Source organism: Diadema setosum, chromosome 2 (assembly GCF_964275005.1).
Source record: "Diadema setosum chromosome 2, eeDiaSeto1, whole genome shotgun sequence".
In the NCBI taxonomy this organism is placed as follows: domain Eukaryota; kingdom Metazoa; phylum Echinodermata; class Echinoidea; order Diadematoida; family Diadematidae; genus Diadema; species Diadema setosum.
Window position 1 is genome coordinate 12,389,812 of NC_092686.1, and position 22,564 is coordinate 12,412,375.

The 22,564-nt window shown below is 38.7% G+C and overlaps 1 protein-coding gene across 1 annotated transcript in view; it reads right to left on the minus strand.

Moving 5' to 3' along the window:
- The window catches only part of LOC140238361 (leucine-rich repeat serine/threonine-protein kinase 2-like), a 76,374-nt gene that overhangs the window by 14,694 nt on the left and 39,116 nt on the right, over positions 1-22,564 (minus strand). Inside the window, exons 9-20 of the mRNA XM_072318297.1 lie at positions 11,312-11,479; positions 10,179-10,277; positions 9,467-9,595; positions 8,262-8,369; positions 7,504-7,608; positions 6,694-6,795; positions 5,566-5,682; positions 4,809-4,987; positions 3,153-3,231; positions 2,336-2,523; positions 1,349-1,483; positions 390-577 (exon numbers count right to left, since the gene is read on the minus strand). Coding sequence (XP_072174398.1) covers positions 390-577; positions 1,349-1,483; positions 2,336-2,523; positions 3,153-3,231; positions 4,809-4,987; positions 5,566-5,682; positions 6,694-6,795; positions 7,504-7,608; positions 8,262-8,369; positions 9,467-9,595; positions 10,179-10,277; positions 11,312-11,479 — 1,597 coding nt within the window. The remainder of the gene's footprint in view (positions 1-389; positions 578-1,348; positions 1,484-2,335; positions 2,524-3,152; positions 3,232-4,808; positions 4,988-5,565; positions 5,683-6,693; positions 6,796-7,503; positions 7,609-8,261; positions 8,370-9,466; positions 9,596-10,178; positions 10,278-11,311; positions 11,480-22,564) is intronic.

Here is a 22,564-nt window from a genome sequence, read left to right on the forward strand (position 1 = left end):
GTGAAAGAAGTATCTCATTGGAAAATTTGCCTACATCTACATCTACATCTACATCATACCCTATTGTTTGTATGGTAGTTGTAAATACCCATATATGGGATTCACAAGCATTATCTGAAGATCCTTTAACTAGTTCAGAATTCTTAAAGGCACCTATCAACATCACTAAAATAAAAGTAGGGAAGTACATGTACATCAATCTACAACTCTCAATGTGCAATCCACACCCTGTGTTTTGAAAGAGGGCCTTTTTTTCTGATATAAACTGCCAGAAGAGAGCTACTGTATGACATCACAAAAACATATTTTCCTCTGAATATACAAGCTTTTAATGCTCATATTTGGTGGCAAATATTCCAGCAACTTATTCAGTGACAACCTGCCCGTACCCTTGTGAACAGCTGCAATGGTGCGCAGGTCAGACACATGTCGACTGATGACGGTAATCAGCTGGTTGGAGTTGACGTCAATGAGGACCAGCAGACCGGCCGCGGTGCCTACCCACAATGCCGTGCGAGATTGGAGCAGCATGGACTTGATGTCAAAGTCCGAGTTCCGTGCATTGGGGTACTGGTCTCTGTTGGGGGTGAATGGGGCAGAAGAGGAAGTGCAAGGGAGTAAGATTATCCATGATGGGGAATGTTGGAAGATAGAATGACACTTGCTCCATTGGCATACTGGTACTCATCACCATATAAAGACAGAAAAATGCACCAGACCAGTCAATCAGTACGAGCACAATAATACACTAGATAGTGAACTGTACTTGAAGATGAACAAGCTTCCTTTGGTACTGTATGAGCAGCCATGATAACAAAGCCCTTCTGAAAATAATATTATTAATAGACCCATTGACAAATTGAAGGGACGACAGAGGAACAGATAGACATAAAGTTAGATTTAACTTGTATAGATGTATCACATCACAATTAAAAAAAAAATCAAACAACATTCTTCGCAATGGTGTCACCCTTCACATAACACAGATAATATTTCCATCAAAACTGCAGTTTAGAATTGCAAGATATGTTTACATGTCATACCAAAGATGGGCACACCTTCTCTTTTTTTCTGATGCTTTAAATCTTTCATCTTGTCAAAATAAAAGGCCAACAGCCATGGCTTTCCAACAATGTGTGTTCCAACACTGTTGCAGCACTGTTGCACAGCTCTGTCATTGGTACCCATGGGGTGGATTGCTGAGTGGATCAAACTTTACATGGCACTGCTCCATAACTAGCAGAACAAGTATCCAGATAAGTGCTTGAAATATCCTGCACCCCCCAAACAAACAAACAAACAAACAAACAAACAAACAAAGAGACAAACTGAATAAAACTGGACTCACGAAAGTAGCTGCTTGATGTCAATGGTGGAGCGCAGCTTCTGTTTGCCAGTGTCCCACACCTCAATCTCGCTGCTGTTGCGGCGACACAGCCAAAGGAACTTGTCCAGGGCGACGCTCTTCACCAAACCAAGCCTCCTGTTGGTCATTCCATTGTACAGCACGACAAGAAAGATAATTGGAAAGAAATACAATCTAACCTGGACTTTCACGTGTATGAAATCCATCTCCATTAGAAGTTTATGATTAATATCATCATTATGCAGTATCTATGAATTCAAACAATTCACCTAAGTGTTAATGCTAGTACATGAACAGTCGTACAATTGCATTTGACTGTAAATCATTGGTCAACTTTTCTCATACAATTCATGGTCATTCAACTGGACACATCATGATCCACACAGAAAAAAAAAAGACTGGACACACCAATCTCACTCACTGTCCCTCCCTAAATCCCTTTGACAATACTGTCCAACGACAAGGGTATCTTTTCTAAGCCATCATTTTGAAAAACTGCAAAGGACAGTGAGCTAGAATCGAGTTGGAATATCTTGAAGTGAATTCTGAAGTAGAGCCATTAAGACAAAAACTCTACAAGTCTGATGACCAATACTTCCTAAAATTTTAATGACAAAGTTAAAAAAATTATGGAATTCACAAATTGAACCATCATCTAGTATTCTTTTCTTTTTGATTATTTTTTTCACCTGATACAGATGCAATTCTGTCAGATGACAGCCAAAAGATTCTCACAATAAGCATGAAAAGATAAGAGTAATAATAGTAGGAGTGTAGTAGTAGTAATAATAATAGTAACGACACCAAAAACAGCAAAATCAATAATGATAATGATAATATTATGAACTGCAACACATTAACTGCAAAACACAGCATCTCTCCTGCCAATTTGTATTGGCAATGCCATACCATACGTTCATGTGCAACTGTCAGTTACAAATTATTTTGACCCTTTTTTCGCTTGGTTACCGTGGGTCCTTGGTTGTCTCGGGCTGGCTGTGCGCAAGCTGGGTGTCTTTCTTGAGCTGTTTAAGGGTCAGGGACATGACCCTGTCCCCCACGCCAACCCACAGCCGGCTGTTGGTCAGGTACGAGCACTTGACCGGTTCGTGGGGTGTCCCGACATCAATGATCTGCTCTGGCCGGCAGTCCTTGTCCTGACACACAAACAAACAGCAAGAATTTAAAAAAACAAACAAACATTGAACAAAATATAATTATATTTGCAACAATTATAACATACTCTATCTCTCTGCTTTATACTCTTTCGTAAGTCTAGATTTTCTTTCTCATTTGTGCATTTGAGCGTGTTATATGCATGCCGGCTAATCAACAACATAATATGCAAAATTTTATAATAACTTCTAGATGATGACATGCTAAATTCCTATAGCTGTATAATACATGAAAATTAATCGTTTCATCTGCATGTCCTTCAACAACATGTATTTTTATTTACAAAAGCAAATCATCACTCTGACATTCTTAAATGCAGAGACATCTTGAATATTTTTGGTGCTACACCTATAGAAAGTAACAAGGGTCTCTGAGACTTCAAATTATCAAAAGCAATAGTAGCACTTCCCATGACAACAGCTGGGCACTAGCCAATAGTAGCAAACTACTATATCAAATTGGTCGGTCGTTGCTCAGAAATGATAATGTGGCACAATGTACATGTATATCATGTACAACCGTGTATGACTGTAAAAGACAAAGGGTTTGTAAGGAGTTATATATTGATGTTTCTGAAATTTCTTCCAGCAGGTCGTTCGGTGACACTCACCGTTCTGAGTTTCTTGGCAGGAAAGACGGCAATCGTCCCGTTTGCCAGTCCAGCAAACACCTTACCCTCGTCCCTCCTCCTGTGGATGAAGATGAAACACAAAGAATGTGTGTGGATTTGTTGAGGACTTAACCTTTTTTATGTCAGGGACTTTGGACAGTGTGTGCAATGCTTTGGGATTTACTGGGCCAATCAGCACTCAAAGCACACAAAGGGTTAAGGATCATCAACCATCCTACCAATCAGAGTCCAGGGATCAAATCAAAGATAATAAATAACAAGATACGAAGGCGCGCGATAGAAATGGACACAAAATGGCTACCCTACATGACGATACAAAAGAGAGCTAAGTACAAACTCAGTACACCTAGGAACATCATTCATTCCCAAAGGTAGTGTTATTCTTATTATCTTAAAAAGATTTAAAAATTATAGTTGTAGCTTTTTTTCGATTAGGTGGATTATTTTGAAGAACGAGACTTTAGAGTAATAAGGATTATTTCGTGGAGGTAAAAATTTGGCAACAACATGATCTCACAATCAAAACGCTTGATAAACAACAACAACATCTTCAAAGACAGTCTCAGGCAAAGACACACATCACCTGAGACGCGCTGTCCCTGAAGCTGCTGCTGCTGTTTATCAAGCGTCAAGGCAGCGCGTCTCAGGTGATGTGCATAATACGCATGAGGACCGCGCGCTGTACATTTGTTTTGTACAGGACTAGCGTGCACTTTCGTGTCTTATTAAAGCGTCTTTGGATCAAATCCTGACATGGCTGGTTTCTCTGATGAAACCCTACATCCAAAATATCCTTATGGACCAGGGTGACACACAGTAGAGATCTAAATGTTAACTGATGTGGGATAGAGCATGTGTGAACCATTCAGAGGTAGCGACGCTTGAGTGCTAGCTAGTTTGATAGAAGAGTGAGTGCAGTACAGGTTTACAATGTACATGGTCTTGGTTTCACTGATGGAGATAACATAATATACTAACACTGCTTTGAGCATCACAATTAAATTATGACTAAATCTCTTACATATTCCTAATGTCACTAGGTATAAAGCATACACTTTACTGTGATTAATAGCAATCTTGAGATCTGGATAAATATGCATCCTTTACCTGAACAGGTTCTAGTACTTTGCAGAGTACACTCATGTCAACAAATCTACTTTGATTGCTGTGGAAGACAAAGCAAGGTTTGCGACATCTTACAAATTACACTCAGCAATATACTCACTTGGCTTGCCTTGATGAGCAAAGCTTGGTTTCTAACACTTTACACATTACACTACTACACTCATTCAGCTGGCATTATAGACAAAGCATGATTTCTAACATGTAACAATCGCACTCAGCTGTGTAATCACTTGGCTTGCCATGATAGGTAAAGCTTGGTTTTGAACACTCTACAAATTACACTTGTTGCACCCCTTAGCCTTGCTTGAAAGGCAAAGCACATTTTCAGGAACTTCTTACACATTTTATTGATCGATGTCCGAGGCTTACCATCACATGCAAAGCACAGCATGACATGCTAAATAAAAGAAGGAAAAAAAATATGTATTGTCATCAAGCTAATGAAAAAAACAAACAAACAGTAATCTACTTTTAAACACTTAACACATTGACACTGATCACTGTACTTACTTGGCTTGCCATGACAGGCAGAGCACTGCATCTGCTAGCTGCGGTATGGAGTGCCTGACCTGGTAGGGGCAGGATGTGACATCAATCACACACAGCTCACATGATTGGGTGCCCACGATCATGGTGTTGGGTCCCACGGCAACCATGCAGAGGGCCCGCCCCTTCTGAATCACCATGCCCTGGGAGAGAGACAAGATACATGTATGGAGGGAAAAGGAAATAATGGTGTTGAAACTTTTACACTGATGATGGGGTTCTTGAGAGCAATTTGTTATCCCATGTCGGGTCTCCTAAACAAAGAGTTACTTGTATAAACTACAACTGCCCTCTTGCAGCAATTGCATAGGAAGAGTTCACTTTTACCAACTACACAGTATTGCATAAATACAGGGCTGTACACATGGGAAGCAGGGTCAGTTGGTTGAAGCATGCCTTTTTGTGGGACAAATACCACATGTACATTTTTAAAGATGTAACAGAAATGTGAAAACAGAGTGATTACATGTATATGAATATCTATCCGACAAAAGATTATCTTTCACAAATCAAACAATTCTATACTTGAAATAAACATATTATCTTAGAATTGCAACAATTTTGTTTGTAGGGCACACGGGACATAATTCTGGCCCCCTGCAGAAAGTTTCTTGTGTATGGTCTTGCATATGTACGTACACATGTACATGTATGTGCAGAATTAGCAATCAAGAGTGGTTGCTGCATTGGTAAGAGAGACTGTGCTTCTATCTTCACCTACCTGCACAGCAGCATCCTGCTCAATGCCATTGAGGAGGAACCAGGAAAACATGGTGGAATTCTTCTCACCTCCCGCCAGCCAGATCTCAGTTCTCTCCTCATCATCCTTCTGACAGTACTGAGGACCCGGATCGAAAAGAGACACACAAAATGTGAATAACATCACAGGCACAAACAATACTGATTTACTGTGCAAACAACAACAGCAACAAATCAAGATACCTTCTGGTCAGAACTTCAAACATTGATGCATCAGCTTGTAAACAAAATTTTGTACAGAATTTTGTTGTGATATACTGTAAAACTGGAAATGTTTGTGCACATTTTAAATTCGTGATTTTTCGCGAGAGCCAGGATTTGTGAAATTAAAATGTACGTGAAAGTTCTTGTCTACACTATATACATTGGATGCTAGTAGCAATTCGCGAAAACTTCATGCCGTGGAAAAGGCTGTCGTCTCCAATTCGCAAAAATTTCATGTCACAAAAATATCTTGCTTTACAGTATATTTTCCCAACTGATGAAAGTTTTCTGTATACTTTCTAGCTCTCTCTTATCTTTGGAGCCAAGTCTTGGGTAGATTCTTGTTCACATGACACTATTCATTTGATATTTGTGCTGAAAACAGTGTTCCACACTTACATTGTTGTCAATATTTAAAACTACATAATCTCCTCTAATACAATCCGATGTATATGAATACAGGCTCATTATTATTGTTTTATCCATAACCAACTCTTGAAATCACTGGATTTTTAGCAGCACGCAGAGAAGTGTAATCTACGACAATTTCATTAAATGATCAAGCACAAAAGTGCACTACGATTATGGAAAAAGTGACAATCAGCATCATCATCATTATCATCATCATCGCCATCGTTGTCATCATCATCATCCTCATCATTGTTATCATCATCAACATCGTCAATATCGTCACCATCATCGCCATCGTCATCATTATCGTCACCATCGTCATTGCCATTGTCATCATCATTGTCACCATCATCATTATCTTCATCATCATCGTCATCATTGTCGTCGTCATGATAATGACGACGACGATGATGATAATGAAAATAATCATGGGATCTGGAGTTTACAGAGACTAAACAATGATATGATGACCCACCCTGACTGCCTGGCACTCAACGTTGATGCCGTTGAGGAGTGGAAAGACATGTTTGAGACATAACATCTCAGCTGAACTCAGTCTCTCAAAGGCCTCCTGAGACTGCAGGGGATATGGGGGGAGGGGTTAAAAAAAGATCACAGCCTTCATATGTGATCATTCAAATTCATTGTCACTCGACAAGTACATAGGTCAAGTCAAATATATTGAACTGAATCTTTGCAAAACAACTGTAAGTATGTACATGTACATGTACAGGTACATAGAGGCTGTAACTCATTATTTTTCTTGGAAATATTAAAAGCTATCTTTTGTGAAGAGAAAGTGAAGGTTTTATTAAAAACACAAAGACTTTATTCACACAGCACACATTTCAAGTTACATATATGAGAAACATCAAACTGAATCATAACAAACGATTTTATTATCTTTGAAGCAGTAAACAATAGGATGCTACAAATATGAATGACTTGTTCTTGCTATCATAAATATTTTATACCATTTTTTTTTCAGAGAAAGTTATGTTTTGTTTCAGAACTACAGAGACTTGATAATGTATTTCAATTCCAGAATTGCAAACAAATATGACACTATAATAAATACACTTTGTATGTTACACTCTTTCTAGTGAAATCCTGGTGACTTATTTTTGCATGTGATATACAGCGTGTACACAGTATGTACAGTATATCATATGTTGTCATAACATTTTCTAAATACTTTTAGCATAGCAATAAGTTCAAAGGATCAGCAAATTTCTTCTCACAGTCTTGTGGACAGCCAAGATTTTCCGAAGATCATAGGACTCACCGTTGGCCTGCTCTCTGGGACATGCTCAGTGCAGTGGTCAATGAGTTCTTGGAGGTCGGGCCAGGGGGGAACTCCCTTCCCACAGATAGGAGGTAGGTGTTGGCCCTATGCAGCACAGACAAACCAATCAACAAAACTTCCATTCATCATTTCAATCTAACAGTCACTTCACCACTTAAATCTTGCACACTTTCTTCAAGTTTGACTAAAATTGCTTAAGGTGGACAATGACCGACAATGGCACGGAGCAAGTCTAATGCCATCATCAACAGCACTCGACAAAGTATAAAAGAGTTTGGAGAACCACAATCACCTGAATTTTGACAGAACAAGTTGCAATGCATGCAAAGCCCAATTAAATTAAATCAAATTAATATCAAATTTTATTTCCAGTATCACAAAATTCTTTTACATACAGCAATCACAAAAAGTCAATATAGTACAAAATAAATGAACGTATATTTGAAAGCGAAAGAGAAAAATGAGCAAATGCATAACCTGTTTTACACTATTGGTTCAAAACCATCTTGTTATAGGAAAAGAGAGGCCAACATAAAAGACAAGCTTGTAGAAATGTGGGCCACTCAATTAATTCAAAGTACATGTACATGTATGAAAGAAAAAAGATACTAGAGCAATAGGGGCACAAAGAAGCACACATACACACACACACACACACACATATGCACACAAATGATCTAGGAAACAAAGACGTACACGAGACAAAACAAATCAGGACAAAACAGGATAAGTCTCACCTTGATGACTGCTTCGTCGATCTCGGTCCTAAATTCCAGCTCCTCAAATGGCTTGTGTCCCTCCATGACCAACTCATAGAGCAGAATGCCAAAGGAATAGATATCCACCTGGCAGGAGACAAAATGCAAGAATCAAGATCTAGTGAGTGTTTTCACAGAAAACTTAATTCAAAGCAATGCCTAAATCAGGTGTGGATGCTTTGCAGGGCAGTATTGCCATCTTTCTGCCACTTTCCTCTTTGAAACAAAATGTAGAGCAAACAGTAAATGCCAAGCAGATAAGGGAAATTAAAGACAGACAAGAAAACAAAACAAACTAACCTCTATAGTACAATGGACTTGTGCAAATTAGATGAGAACAGAGTTGGTAAAAGCAAAGTACAGTAGAGATATTGAACTGCAGAAACAGCAATGGAGAAACGGAGAAACGGATATGCAAGAAAAAAGAAAATACACAATGTAGTGTGAGAAACAGATGAGAAAGAAACCTACGAGTGGAATAAGCATTTGGATGTTTTCATGTATAAACAGCTTAAAAGTTATATTAAAGGACAAGTCCACCTTCATAGACATGTGGATTGAGTGAATGCAACAATATTAGTAGAACACATCAGTGAAAATTTGGGGAAATCGGACAATCCGTTCAAAAGTTATGAATTTTTAAAATATCTGTGCATTCACTGCTGGATGAGAAGACTACTACAGTGCATGATGTCATATGCGTACAGCGATATAAAGAAAATAAAAAGAGAATTTCACAAATCTTCACTTTTTGAAGAAAGTGCACATTTCTTCGACTTGTTACTGACATATGTTAAGGGTAATATTATTCCTCCTGCCTTCTGAAAGAGAGAAGTCAAGTGTTCTTTTGTTATGCGAGAAAAGTGAAAATATGTTGAATTTTCTTCATTCTTTCTTTATATCGTTGTACACATGTGACATCACAAGCTATAGTAGTCTTCTCATCCAGCCTCGAGTGAGCACAAACTTCAAAAATTCATAACTTTTGAACGGATTGTCCGATTTTCCTTAAACTCTCACGTATGTGTTCCACTAATATTGCTGCATTCACTCAACCCACATGTCTATGAAGGTGAACTTGTCCTTTAAGTTCAATATTTTTTTTTAAAGTTAATCAGCAAATGTGAAAAACATGAAATGTTGTTGTGCAAAGTCACACATCATTCTTCAAAAAGTTTGCTGACCTCTGTGTTATAATTGCTGTTGCCGCGGATGACCTCCGGTGCCCTGTAACCAGGCGTGCCCTCGGATGACTTCAGACCATAGGGAGTGGCAAACCTGGAGATGCCATAGTCTGAAATCTTGGCATTTTGCTGCAAAAAGTGAAAATTGAAAGAACAATAAAATGGAGATATCACTACAGATATCCTAATGATACTACAGATGGCGGATGAGCAGCGATTTGTATGAAAATACAGCATCAGATACAGGAATATTTTGTATTTTCATCGCAGGCATACATGTATGTACATGTGTATGTGGTTCACTCATCACATTCATTGGCATCAGATCTTATCACAGTGCTTGTCTAGCTTACAAGATAATACAAATTTAGGCATTATTTTGTTAAATCTAGAAGACACAAGGAAAATAGCACGACCTGCATACTTAATGCAACAGAGAACATATCTAAAATTTTCATAAATTCATTTTGTATTTGGAAGTTTTCTGGTTTTTTTTTTCCTTCAACTATGATTTTTATCATTGTGCAATTATTTGCATTATAAAGTCTTCATTGTTTTACAGGGGGTTAGATTTTAATGTGCATCTGGGAAAAAAATAGATTTGAAGAACACTTCCCAATGCTAATTTGGGAAACAATGATTTATTCAAGAGCCAATGAACTCCCAAAGTAACTGCATTAGCAGAGTTTCTGAAGAATCAAGATTCTCTTACCAGCATTCCAAGAGCTAGAGAGAAGATGAGGACATTGTCAGGCTTCAGGTCTCGGTACACTATCCTGTTCTTGTGCAGAAAGGCTAGTCCCTCTGCCACCTGGTCAAATGCAAACAAATGGAAGTAAAACATCAAAACACCACAAGTTTCTAACATTTTTCACATTATGGGTCTTATTTCATGAGACATGTTATGATGGCAATTCTTGCTAGAATGGCAGCTTCTCATAGTGTAGCACTAGCCAATCAAGAAGCAGTATTCTTGTCATTACCATGACACCTACATGTACACATTGTAACATTGCAGTAGGAGTTGCTCTCAAAGCATTTTTTTTTTAATAAATGAAATGGGGTCCAAGAAGCAATTAGTATTTAAGTAGCACAAAATGCAACCTTGTATCAACATGTATGTTGATGCCCACTATAATAATCATAATCATTATTATTAATATCATCATCATCATCACCACAATTGCCAACATCATCATCATCATCATCACCATCATCACCATCATCACCACCATCACCACCATCATCACCATCACCACCATCACCACCATCATCACCATCATCATCATCATCATCATCATCATCATCATCATCATCACCATCATCACCATCATCACCATCACCACCATCACCACCATCACCACCATCACCACCATCACCACCATCACCACCATCACCACCATCACCACCATCACCACCACCACCACCACCACCACCACCACCACCACCACCATCACCACCATCATCACCATCATCATCATCATCATCATCACCATCATCACCATCATCACCATCACCATCATCACCATCATCACCATCATCATTGTATCTCCTAAAAGCAAAATGGCAATGTCCCCAATGACTATTATCCATCTACGTAAAAGTGGATATTTTCACACAAGTAATTTTTCGCACTTGGCCAGCTAAGATGAATTTCGTGTGCTTTTAATTCTGCGGAATCAAGACATCATCTACAGGAACATATGGCAAGCAAAAATATTTGCTTGCTTTTATTTTTGTGCTAGTTTCTGGTGGTGCGAAACGGATGAAAATTTCAACACTGCGAAAATCTCCACTTTTACAGTATCAAAGTTATCACCATGGCACGAATCCACTCAAGCTCACCTGCATGGCGATGCGGTGCTGGAGGCTGCGGTTCTTGATGCGCCCGTTGCTGAGGAGGGTGTTGAGGGAGCCGAGGGGGGCCAGCTCCATCACCAGGATGCGGGGATTGATGCCCACTCCCTCCATGGAGACCAGACTAGGATGTTGGAGATGTCTCAGGACTGTCACCTGGTGAAGTTGAAGAGGACAAGAAAATCACAAGGTTTTCATCAAGGGGTTTAAGATATGGTGAAGTTAAACATCACACCTTCCTATAAATGTGATCTATCTCTATTTTGATTTAAACTGAAATGCTTGATACAGATGTCAAAACTCCATCTAAATGTAAAGAAGCAGACCTCTTGTTTATCTTTTTTTTCTTTTTTTTGTTACTCATATACATTGTACAATGTAAGTCGTGGTTTGCTCAGAGTATGTGAAGATTGACATTGGTGTCAAATTATTGCAACTTCCTCACTGGTGGTATCAGCATTACACACTTGATGAGTCGATGTGAGGAAAAGAACAGAACGAAACTTCACACATCTCAGCGGTTGGAAACTTCAATCATCAGTTCTATGAGGAAATTTACAGTTTAAGTTGATGGCGATTTGAGAGGCAGATCAAACAATCTGCTTTTATTCTGCAAAGAGAATAGAGAAGAGCAAACTGCTATCCCTCATCTTGAAATTCAATGATGCTGTTAACTTTTTACGGGGGGTGGAATGTATACCCATTTGCCAAAATATTTTTAGCTTGTTTGAAGAAAAAAAAATCCATCTGGTGTACACGCTTAATTCAAATTGTATTATTTCCTTTCTTTTATGTTCAACAACTCCCTGATGTGCTTCCTTAAGTTGGTTGGAGAGGCCCAAGGGTCATAGTGATTTTGATTGCTTTTTTCCAACCCGGCTCCTTCGGGAAGCTCAACAGGGAAAGCCTGACACTTTGTTTTCATGTGTTTTGTTTGTTTATTCTGTTTCTCTGTTATCACTTGTATTGTTTTGCAAATGCCGAATAAATAATAATAATAATAATAATAATAATAACTGATTAACCCTTTCTGAGTTAGGGATTTTGGAAAGTATGTAAAATGCTATGTGGTTGTAAGTGCCAACTGGCACTCAAAGTACACAATCAGTTAAAGTGCCAGTTCTCCTTTGGTATGATTTCGTTTTAGGGCTTAAGATAGTTCCAGGGTGTGTGTTGAGGATTAAAATCACCAATATGAAAGTCTTAATCAGTATAATTAACGTTAAGTAATTTAAAACACGCAAAATGTAGCCATACCATTTACCGAGTTCAGGAGTTTTTTTAGACCGATCCATGACCGATCTAACGGTCAATCCACACATTTTGAAATACTGAAGAGCGCCATCGTATGGCAGCTACTGCTACACTCACTCTGCCATCCGCACAATCCACCGCGGAAGAACGTAACCTAACGGCGCACACCGAACCAGCTTTTCACCCTCCCATCCTCCCCACACCCTGGCTAGTACGTGTACAGTACAGTCAGTGTACGGCCACACGAAGCACAGAAACACACACGTGCGCGCAAGCCTACCATCCATGTACACGAGTACACGGACCATCGCGAAGCCAATAACAATGCACGATGATGCGATGAATGCATGCGCAGCGGTAAAGAGCGCTGTTCAGGTTCTGTTGTTACTGTGATATCACAACCACGGCCACCACCATCAATCGCAGCAGTAGCTGCAACTGGGAGTGATGTAGGAATAGGATGGGTCTCTCTTCTTACTTCCTTGGTTCTTTTTATCAGCAGTGAAACTAATCTAACCACGATCACGATGCATACACTGCCTGCGTAGAATGGGCATGTTTACAGGCTAGTTGGAGCACGCGAGTAGTTCCTGGCCGGCTGGTTGCTTGCGTTTCGTCTATCCATCGTGACATTGCACGCAGGCAGTATACTGCGCTGCACAGCCGACAGTACAGACAGAGAGTGCGTGACAGATTGTACTGTATGTGTTTACATGGGTGTGTTTGTTTTCTAAGTACATGTACTGTAATGTGCTGGCATGTTCCGGCATCAAACAATGTTGATGTGCTGTTCATGTCATTCATTCATTCTATCTTTCTTTCTTCTTCTTCTTCCTTTGCTTCCATTTTTTGGGCTAAAACTATACCAATTTTTTAATAGATTATCGGTTTCTTACCCAGCACTGATCATCGTGAATAATAATAAATACTGAAGTCCCGTGCGTGCAATTATACGTGTACCAACGTCAGAGCGATGCCAGTGGGATCTGACCTGTGATATGACCGTTTGTAAATGACCTACTGTTTCAAAATGGGATCGGGAACTAAGGGCTGTGTAAATAACTTTCCCATCCCTGATGTAAAAAAAAAAAAAAGAAAAAAAGAAAAAAAGAAGTAATTATATTATAATAATAAAAAAAAATAATAAAAACATCTTCAGGGCCTCCTACATCTTGGAAAGCTGTTGACGAGAGTGAGTGAACGACATTGACTGCGAAGGCCCTACAGTAAATCTGTTGTACAGTATACAGAGTGTACTATGTACAGTCTAGGTATCCGAAACTGGTGATACACTATGTAAAATGTTCAAGTATTCATGTCCTTTTTTTTTTCACGTACATGCAGTCATTTTTTTAAAATACGTCTCCTTTCGAACTTTTTCACTGTTGCCCAAAGACTGGTAGGGTGAAATCACAATGTATGCGTTATTGTGCGTGTGTTTGTGAGTTCAATAAATGGCTGGATTTTTTTCGTGTAAATTATTATCATACTATACATTACATGAGTACTGTATATGCACGGTATCATCTTCACAAAAAGATGGATGGTTCGTCGCAATGTCTCGCAGATGGCCACATCACAGGTTGAAAGTATGTGTTATGATAAGTTACTCTGTAAAAGTGGAAATTTCCGCGGTGTTGAAATTTTCGCGCATTTCGCGCAACCAGAAACTAGCGCAAAAAAAAAAAAAAAAAAAAAAAACGCAAATATTTTTGCTTGTCATATGTTTTTGTGTGTCATGTCTCGATTCCGCGGAATTAAAAACTCCACGCAAAACTCTTCTTACCTGGCCAAGCGCGAAAAATTAATCGCGCGAAATATCCACTTTTACAGCTGTAAAACTGGAAATTTTCACGGTGCATTTTTTCGCGAATTTCGCGCAACCAGGACCTAGCGCGAATATAAAAGACACGCGAATATTTTTGCTTGCCATTTATACGTTCCTGTGCGTGATGTCTTGATTCCGCGCGGATAAAAACACGCGGAACTTTTCTGACCCGGCAAAAGTTAGTCGCGCGAAAATATCCAGTTTTACAGGAAGTAGTTGATTTTGATTTGCGATATTGCTATAAGATATGTACATTCTAGGCCTATAATGCTGCATCTTGTTATGCGAAGTACTTGTGACTGTACACAGAATGTGAGGATAGAAATGGAGGGTCCCGCTAAAAAGCAATTCAAGCTTGTACGATATGGGACCCTCATACGATACATTCATGTACTTCGGAATAATGAACTACAGATGTCATCTGGCATGAGATCAAATTTGGAAGAAAATGAAATATTTTAGCATATCCGGAGCTGAGTGGTATTGATGTTTACTTTCAAACGTATAGAACAAAAGCAACACCCGGCATTTATCAATTTTTATTGAAGTTGAATATTCATTTCGAACCTATCATCGAACGCATCTAAATGCTACAGCTATTATTCATTTCGAAATTTAAAAGTAAACTTTCGACAGTTATTTTAGCATCATATGGAGCAGAATATTACTGCTATTCACGTCCAAACTTATAAAAGCAATTGTCTGACATTTATTTCAGCATCTTCCAGAGCCGAATGTTATTGCTATTTACAATCGAAAGTAAAAGTAAGCATCCGACATAATCATCGTACGGAGTTGCTGTTATTCATCTCCGAACGTCAAAGCGATCATTCGACTTTTACTTTAGCATCTTCCGGAGCTAAATGTTACTTTTATGTACTTTCGAACGTAGAAGCAAACACCCGGCATTTATTTTGTCGTCAATTATACGGATGAATATCATTATCATTATTCATTTCCAAAGTATGAGCGAAGATCCGACATTCATTTTAGTATCACGGAGTCGAATGATATATAGTCATTCATTTCCAAAATTTCAAGCAAATTGACATTTATTTTAGCATCGATTGTTACCGCTGTTCATTTCCAAAAGTAAAGGCAAACATCCGATTTTTTTATTTTATTTTTTTTTTTTTATCTTTTTCAATTTTTTTTTTTTTTGTGGCCCTGCGGGCGTTTTGGATGTCCCCGGGTCATCGTTAGTGTCGAACCCTTGCGATACAATAAAAGGAACATTTAAAGATCTAAGGACTTCTATTCGACATATCATTTTATCTAAAAAATGATTTAGGCCTATGATGAAACGAATATAATTCGGTTGTAAGATCTCAATAGGAATAATTTTCATTTATTCTTAGAAGAATTCAAAGTCTCAGCTGTTACCATTGTTTGGGATCGAGTTTCAATATTTTTGGCCTTGTAAATGATGGTGTTCCGAGTCAGCAAAGTTCTCAAATGATAGCAAATGGAATGATTTCTTCGAAACATTGTTTCAAATAAATTTAAAAGATTATTTTTCATCATGCTTACACATAAATATCGTAAATTACAAACATACAAATCTAGGAATGATAGATCCTTGAATTCTGGAAAGAGGGGGAGGGGGATGGATGCATTGAGAAAGGGCCGCTCCCGTTTCTTTCTTTTATTTTCTCTGATCTCAACAACAACAAAAACAACAATAACAACAATAAAAGAAGGGTACCTCCCCCCCCCCACTTTCCCACACACACACACATCCGGCAGTGTGATCAAGAGGGTTCGAAAAATGGAGTCACAACAGTCTTATTCGCTTTGAAACCATGCTCGAAGCCGCCACTCAAAAATACTTGAAGTATTTAGTCCATGGGCCAGGCCAGATATTGGTACCACGTGAGGTGGCAAAACCTTGTTGGTGTCATTTTGTTTGTCGGGCATAGATATGCTTATCAAGCTATGATAATATTTCCAAATGAGTAGCTTAGTCATAATAAATGAATTTTTAACCAATTTGGTCTCGTTGTTATATCCCTATACTTCTGAATCGAGACCAACCGCTATACAAAGAAGAGCACTGTCTTCTGTATGTTCACAGGTGTTCTGTTGTAAACGTGATGCGCTTAGTCTTTATTCAAGGCAGCGAAGGTAATATCCAAAGGTTATGATGTCCACAGCGCTTTGTCTTTATTCAAGACGGCGAAGGGAATATCCAAAGCTTATAATACAGTGTATATCCCTTTATCTAAAAACAGCAACAACAATAAATCTATTCCTCGTGAATTTTACCGTATATTTAAATCATTTATCATTTTCCAGTGAAAACGCTACGGTGAAAACACTAATACCACTCCAATGTCGCTTTATTTCCATGCATCCAACAATGAAAGATAGTGCAACAACAATGTACCGGTACACTACAATACATTTTAATAAATAATATTGTAAATGAACAGAGTGATTTTCTTTTTTTAACTGATGTATTTGTTGAGAAGGTAGTATATATAAAAACGGTGTAGATAATCCCTTTTATTAGAAACTTTAGATATGATAACGGTACATTGTTCTAGATAAAGAATGTGGACATCATAAGCCTTTGGATATTCTCTTCGCTGCCTCGAATAAAGACTAAAGACCGCGTTTACAACAAAACACATTATGTGAACATACAGAAGACAGTGCTCTTCTTTGTATAGTGGTTAGTTTCGATTCAGGAGTAGGGATATAAAATCGAGACCAAATTGGTTAAAAATTCATTTAATATGACTAAGTTGTACTCATTTGGAAATGCCATCATTTATAGCTTGATAAGCATATATATCCGACAAACAAAATAACACCAAAAAGTTTTTGCCACCTCAGGTGGTACCAATAACCCATTTTTCAGGTCCTGGCCCATGGACTATATTGTGTCAAACTGGATCTGCCGCTCAGATGCGAAGAAAATTGACTCGTGTCTCATTGCATAATCACCAGCCACACTTTCAAAGGAAGATTATGTCTTTGTGATGGTAATTACTTTTCGCTGTCCCTACTAGGTTACAAACGATGGGCGGTAGACAATATTATGGTAAAGGCACGGGGGTGCGTGAATAGAAATTGCTCAAATATTGCTGAAATAGATAATCTATGGTATATCAAAATTACTCGAATGTCCGTGATTGTACGCTAATCTGACATATTAATGTATGAAGAACTATACTTGAAGATGGTATCATATTCTGTAGTTTCATTTTGTGGAAATATGGAGAAAAGTGATAAAACCGGCTTTCCATGAGGGTAAAATTTTAAACACTTTCACAAAATACAGCTCAGATTTACACTTTTGCACATAAAATTATTTTCGAACGGAATTAACTTTTGTTTTATATACTTTATCATTAGGTGAAATTTCATTGCATTTGATGTATAAACGAGCAGCATTATACCCGATATTATGTTAGCGTTAAAAATGAATCTTCAGATTGATCAGAAAGGTAGCGGCTTCGAGCATCGAACATCAAAGGCACAAATGCACCTGTGGAATTCTTTTGAGCATCCATAGAAAACTGACAGCAGATTGAATAATTATAGCCAGTTGTAACTCAGTCCATCTCTCGGCCCTCCTTATGATACGAAGTACTTAGAAATGGACATGTCGGCATGTAGAACTAGAGTTCTGTGGTCGGCATCCGGTAAAAGAAGACGAACTGGTAAAGTGGGAGATTTCAAGAGCGCTGCGGTCATTAGACGAACTGGTCGTCGACGACACAACTAAACTGTAATAATTATGATAATACATGATAAAGGTCGGAATCTATAGACGAAGCGATACGCACTTGCATGCAGATAGGACTCATAATAGCATACCCAACAATGTAATTCAATACAGTAACTGTACCTTTCAATATTCGAGCATGTATGCACGTTCAAGCTATATACCCGATATAATCATGTCATGTTGCAAGGCATGCACGAAGGTTATACCCCCCTCCAACAGTAGGCCTATACTGTGGATTTTGTTTGTTTGTTTGTTTGTTTTTGCTGTTTGTTTGTTTGTTTGTTTGTTTTATCATTTTTACAACTGAAATGCACTGACGCACTCTGGGGAAATATCTGCTAGTGTTGTCAATAAAAATTAATCACAACGGCATAATCAGAGACAACGTGAATGACTACAACAAATGGCATTTTCACATCTCGATCCGTGTACGCATGATGGAAATGGACCGAATGGAGTGGATGTCCAGCGGGTTTGCATATCAAAAGAGCTTCGGCATTTACTGAGTTGAAATCAAGCGATTTAGTGTAGTGCACAATTTTGTGGGATATGCAAATTTACCAGTCCTAAAAATAAGAAAAATGCATTTATACTTCTTCAAAATAATCTGACTGGTAAATGGTGCTCATGATATTTGGCATTTGATCAGCCTTTGCTCTATCTCTCTCTCTATGCGTCCTTTCAATAAAAGGGACTGTAACTTTATGGAGGTTGACCTATGGGGAGGGGACTGGGGGAACATCCCTCCCATGCGAAGAATTATTTATACGTCTTGAGAATCGAAATTACTTATGTGGAAAATGTGGAATTTTCATGTGGAAAAATAAATGTTTTCATGCAAAAAAAAACAAAAAAAACATCAAGGTATATGTCAGAGCTTGATCGCACATGCAGTGATGGAAATAAGAAGAAGACTACATCCTCGTACGCGAGGAAGCTTCTGTTTTTCAGAATATACCCAGGAAGGTGGGATCGAAGCCCACCTCCCTGATATCAACTCAGCAATGCGCGGGCTTTTGAAAACTGAGGATTATAATAATTATGAGCGCAATCCATAATGTTCATAAAAATAGTCTTTTTAACTTTTAATCTGGTGTTTGCTATTTGTTATTTTTCTCATCTTTTAGACGTTGTATCAAAGAGGAATAGGAACGTTACAGTGTCATCATATTTTTAATCACATTTTTGAGCGCCAAGAGCGCAGAAATCCGGAACTGTGCGCTGTAAAACAAATAGCCACAGGATGTTATTACATTTTCGTTATTCATATCTAAAATTTTGATGTTAGCTGATATGAAATACTTATAAAGATGCAAGGGAAAATGAGAAAACAAGAACATTAACTAGACTGTAAAAAATCATGGAATGGGTGAGCGGACCCCACCCCCTCCCCGACCATAGGAGATATGGGGGGGGGGGGGGCTCAAGATGAGGTCAATGGACAAGTGGTGGACTAAGTGCATTTTCATCGAATATATTTGGAATCGTGCATAATAAATTATGCGTGATTGTACGATCTTTTTTCAAAGGTGCATGGACATTTCAGTTTTGGAAAAAAAATTGTTAATCGGAATAGAAGTTTTCAAGGTTGTGATCATCTCGGTTTTTTTTTGTGTGTGTGTGTGTTTATCTTTTTTTTCGTCTGCGTCTTCACAGCCATTACGCTCTATAGGTCCAAGATGCAATAGAGATGTACACAAGGGGGTCAGTGCAGTGACGGCTCTCGTACAAAGTGCAAAAGGAGCTTTTGCATTTAGTAGGCCCCCTACCAAAATTCAAGATTATGGCGCACATGCTCTTGGAGAATGTTGTCATGAACATTGTCATTCAGAAAGTAAAATAAAGAATACATTTTTCGCGACATAGCTAGAGGATCAGTATGGATGGTATCAGTGTGTCATCTAGTTTTTGCGTATCCCCTGTGGAAATGACCAAGCATGCCATTGCCATAATAATTATTAACATTGTTTTGTGGGTACTTTCCTCTTTTTTTTTTTTTTTTTTTTTTTTTTTTTTTTTTTAATGACGGATGATCATCTGGGCTATCTTTGCATAATTCAAAAGAGAAAAAGAAAGGGAAGACCCTACCGGGCTTTGAAGAAATTTTCTCACCCATTTGAGCGAATTACAGGTACACACACACACACACACACACACATATCAAGATCTTGATAACTCTAGTCATAGAAATACAGCCTAGTCAAGTACATTTGTACATGAAACAAGCCCAATTTCAGCGGTTGGCAGAGAATAGCCTACATCTATACCCGTCTCCCGTCTCCCTACTCCATGTGAACTCTGTCCTTTCTTTCTTCATTCATAATTGCACATGACCTAGAAGCAAATGTCTGTTTAGTATACGTGTAAAGCTGTTCTTCCTTGCTCATGTGCTGATAATGCCAAGGAGGTAAATTTTTTGTAGAGTACAATGTACTAGTCAGGGAGGTGAGACCCCTGGTAGTATCATGGACCTAATTTCTGTGTTAGTATACAGTCGGCGAACCCGCATGGGCGGGCCGCCTGGTTTGGACATGACACTCATTTTGTCAAAACTATCCATCCATCTTGCGTGCTATGCACTACAAAATATATACCAGGGAGGTGGCATGGACCTTGCTCCCCGGCGCTACAGGAGACGGGGTGACCGCACACACACACACACATACACACACGATACGAGAAGGCACAGACAGCCCAACCACCGAAATCGTTTTGTGCGCCTCGCTACACGCCGATGATGGACTTTCACGACCACCTCGCTATTAGAACACACGTACGTACTAAGTATACACACACACACACAAGCCACAAACACGAGCGCAACGAGAGTGAATGGAGGCGTTATCGCAAAGACAGAAGTTCATTGACCTGCCACGTTCCTGCAGCGCAGGTACTAATACGCGTACGTACGTGCTGCATGCAGTATTTTCAAGATCTTTTTAGGAGAGACCCTGGTATCTGCACTGACTGCTGAACAGGCCTCGATCCCTCGAGAATTGTGGTGTCAAGGAGGAGGAAAGCTATAAATATGCACATAAATTCCAGTTTCACAAGCCACGGTAACAAAAGAAACTACTTTCCTGGTTACTAGAATGAATATTCGTTTATTTCCACCGACACGCACAAAAAGTCAACCTTTTTTAGGGCCTATGCATATACATAATACAAGCAACATTATTACGGGCATAAATCAGTTTACAAATTGCACCATTGCCCCATTTCATAAAGAGTTTGTTTGATGACAACTCTTTGCTGGAATTACTATTGTCATGGTAACGATAAGAATACAGCGTCGCTGATTGGCTGTATTTGCTATTGAAAGTTGTCATTCCAGCAAGAGTTGTCATCCTAACATCTTTCATGAAATCGGGCCCAGGTTTTGTGCATACGAAGTTATGGAGAGAGCTAAGAAAAATCAAACCTTGCTGAATCCAGAACCCGAATTGGGGGAGGGGAGAAAAGGGGTTAGGAGATGACCGATTGATTGGTCGAGAGTAGTCGATTAGCACGGGCAAGCGATACTGGAGATGGCCGACCCTGAACATGACCTGTGAATGTTGTACAGCGTACAAGCTAACACGTCATTCCTCGTTTTTTTTTTTTCTTCTTCTTTTTTCTTTTTTTTTTTAAAGCATTTCCCAGCAAGGGAATTAGTAGGCTGAGTCCCTATACAACACATCCGCCCAAAAAATAAATAAAATGCATGCTCATCTGTCGTACCATTCAATGGCAATCATATTGCCTGCAGAAATAAATGCATTATAATTTTTCAAGTATTAGTAAAGGACCCGAAGATATTTTCATACGTCATGACCAACATACACCAATACATGTACAAGTTATTTTTATTGTGTGTGTGTGTGTGTGTGTGTGTGTGTGTGTGTGTGTGTGTGTGTGTGTGTGTGTGTGTGTGTGTATGATTACTATTTTCATTGCTAAAGCTTGGGCGTTAGACCTACAGTTCAGCCAGCGATGTATGCTGAGGTCCATATCTTGTAGGTATGTAATACACATACTTTGCTGTTGCTGCGCATATTGCAGCTGCAGTCAAATTTCCTCAAAACAATACCCCCAAATTATATACAGTATTTTATATCTTACACTGTGGAATTTTATGGCCATGACTCAACACATATCGCAAAGGACATTTGTAATGATTTCTTAGAATTTTACTTTATTTGAAAAATATTTTCAGGATGTACACGGCTGCACAGTGTCAACTACTCTCAAGTTTTGAGCGATGATGACAAAGGAAATAAATGACAGTGGGCAACAAGAAAATTTCACAAATATCGAGCTGAATTTGAAGCAATCAGTGCAGGAAAAGTTCCCCTTATACAATACATGGAATGAGAGGGGCATAGAATATACGATGAGAAGGAACAAAAAAAAAATGCATGTATAAATCAACATTCATGTATAA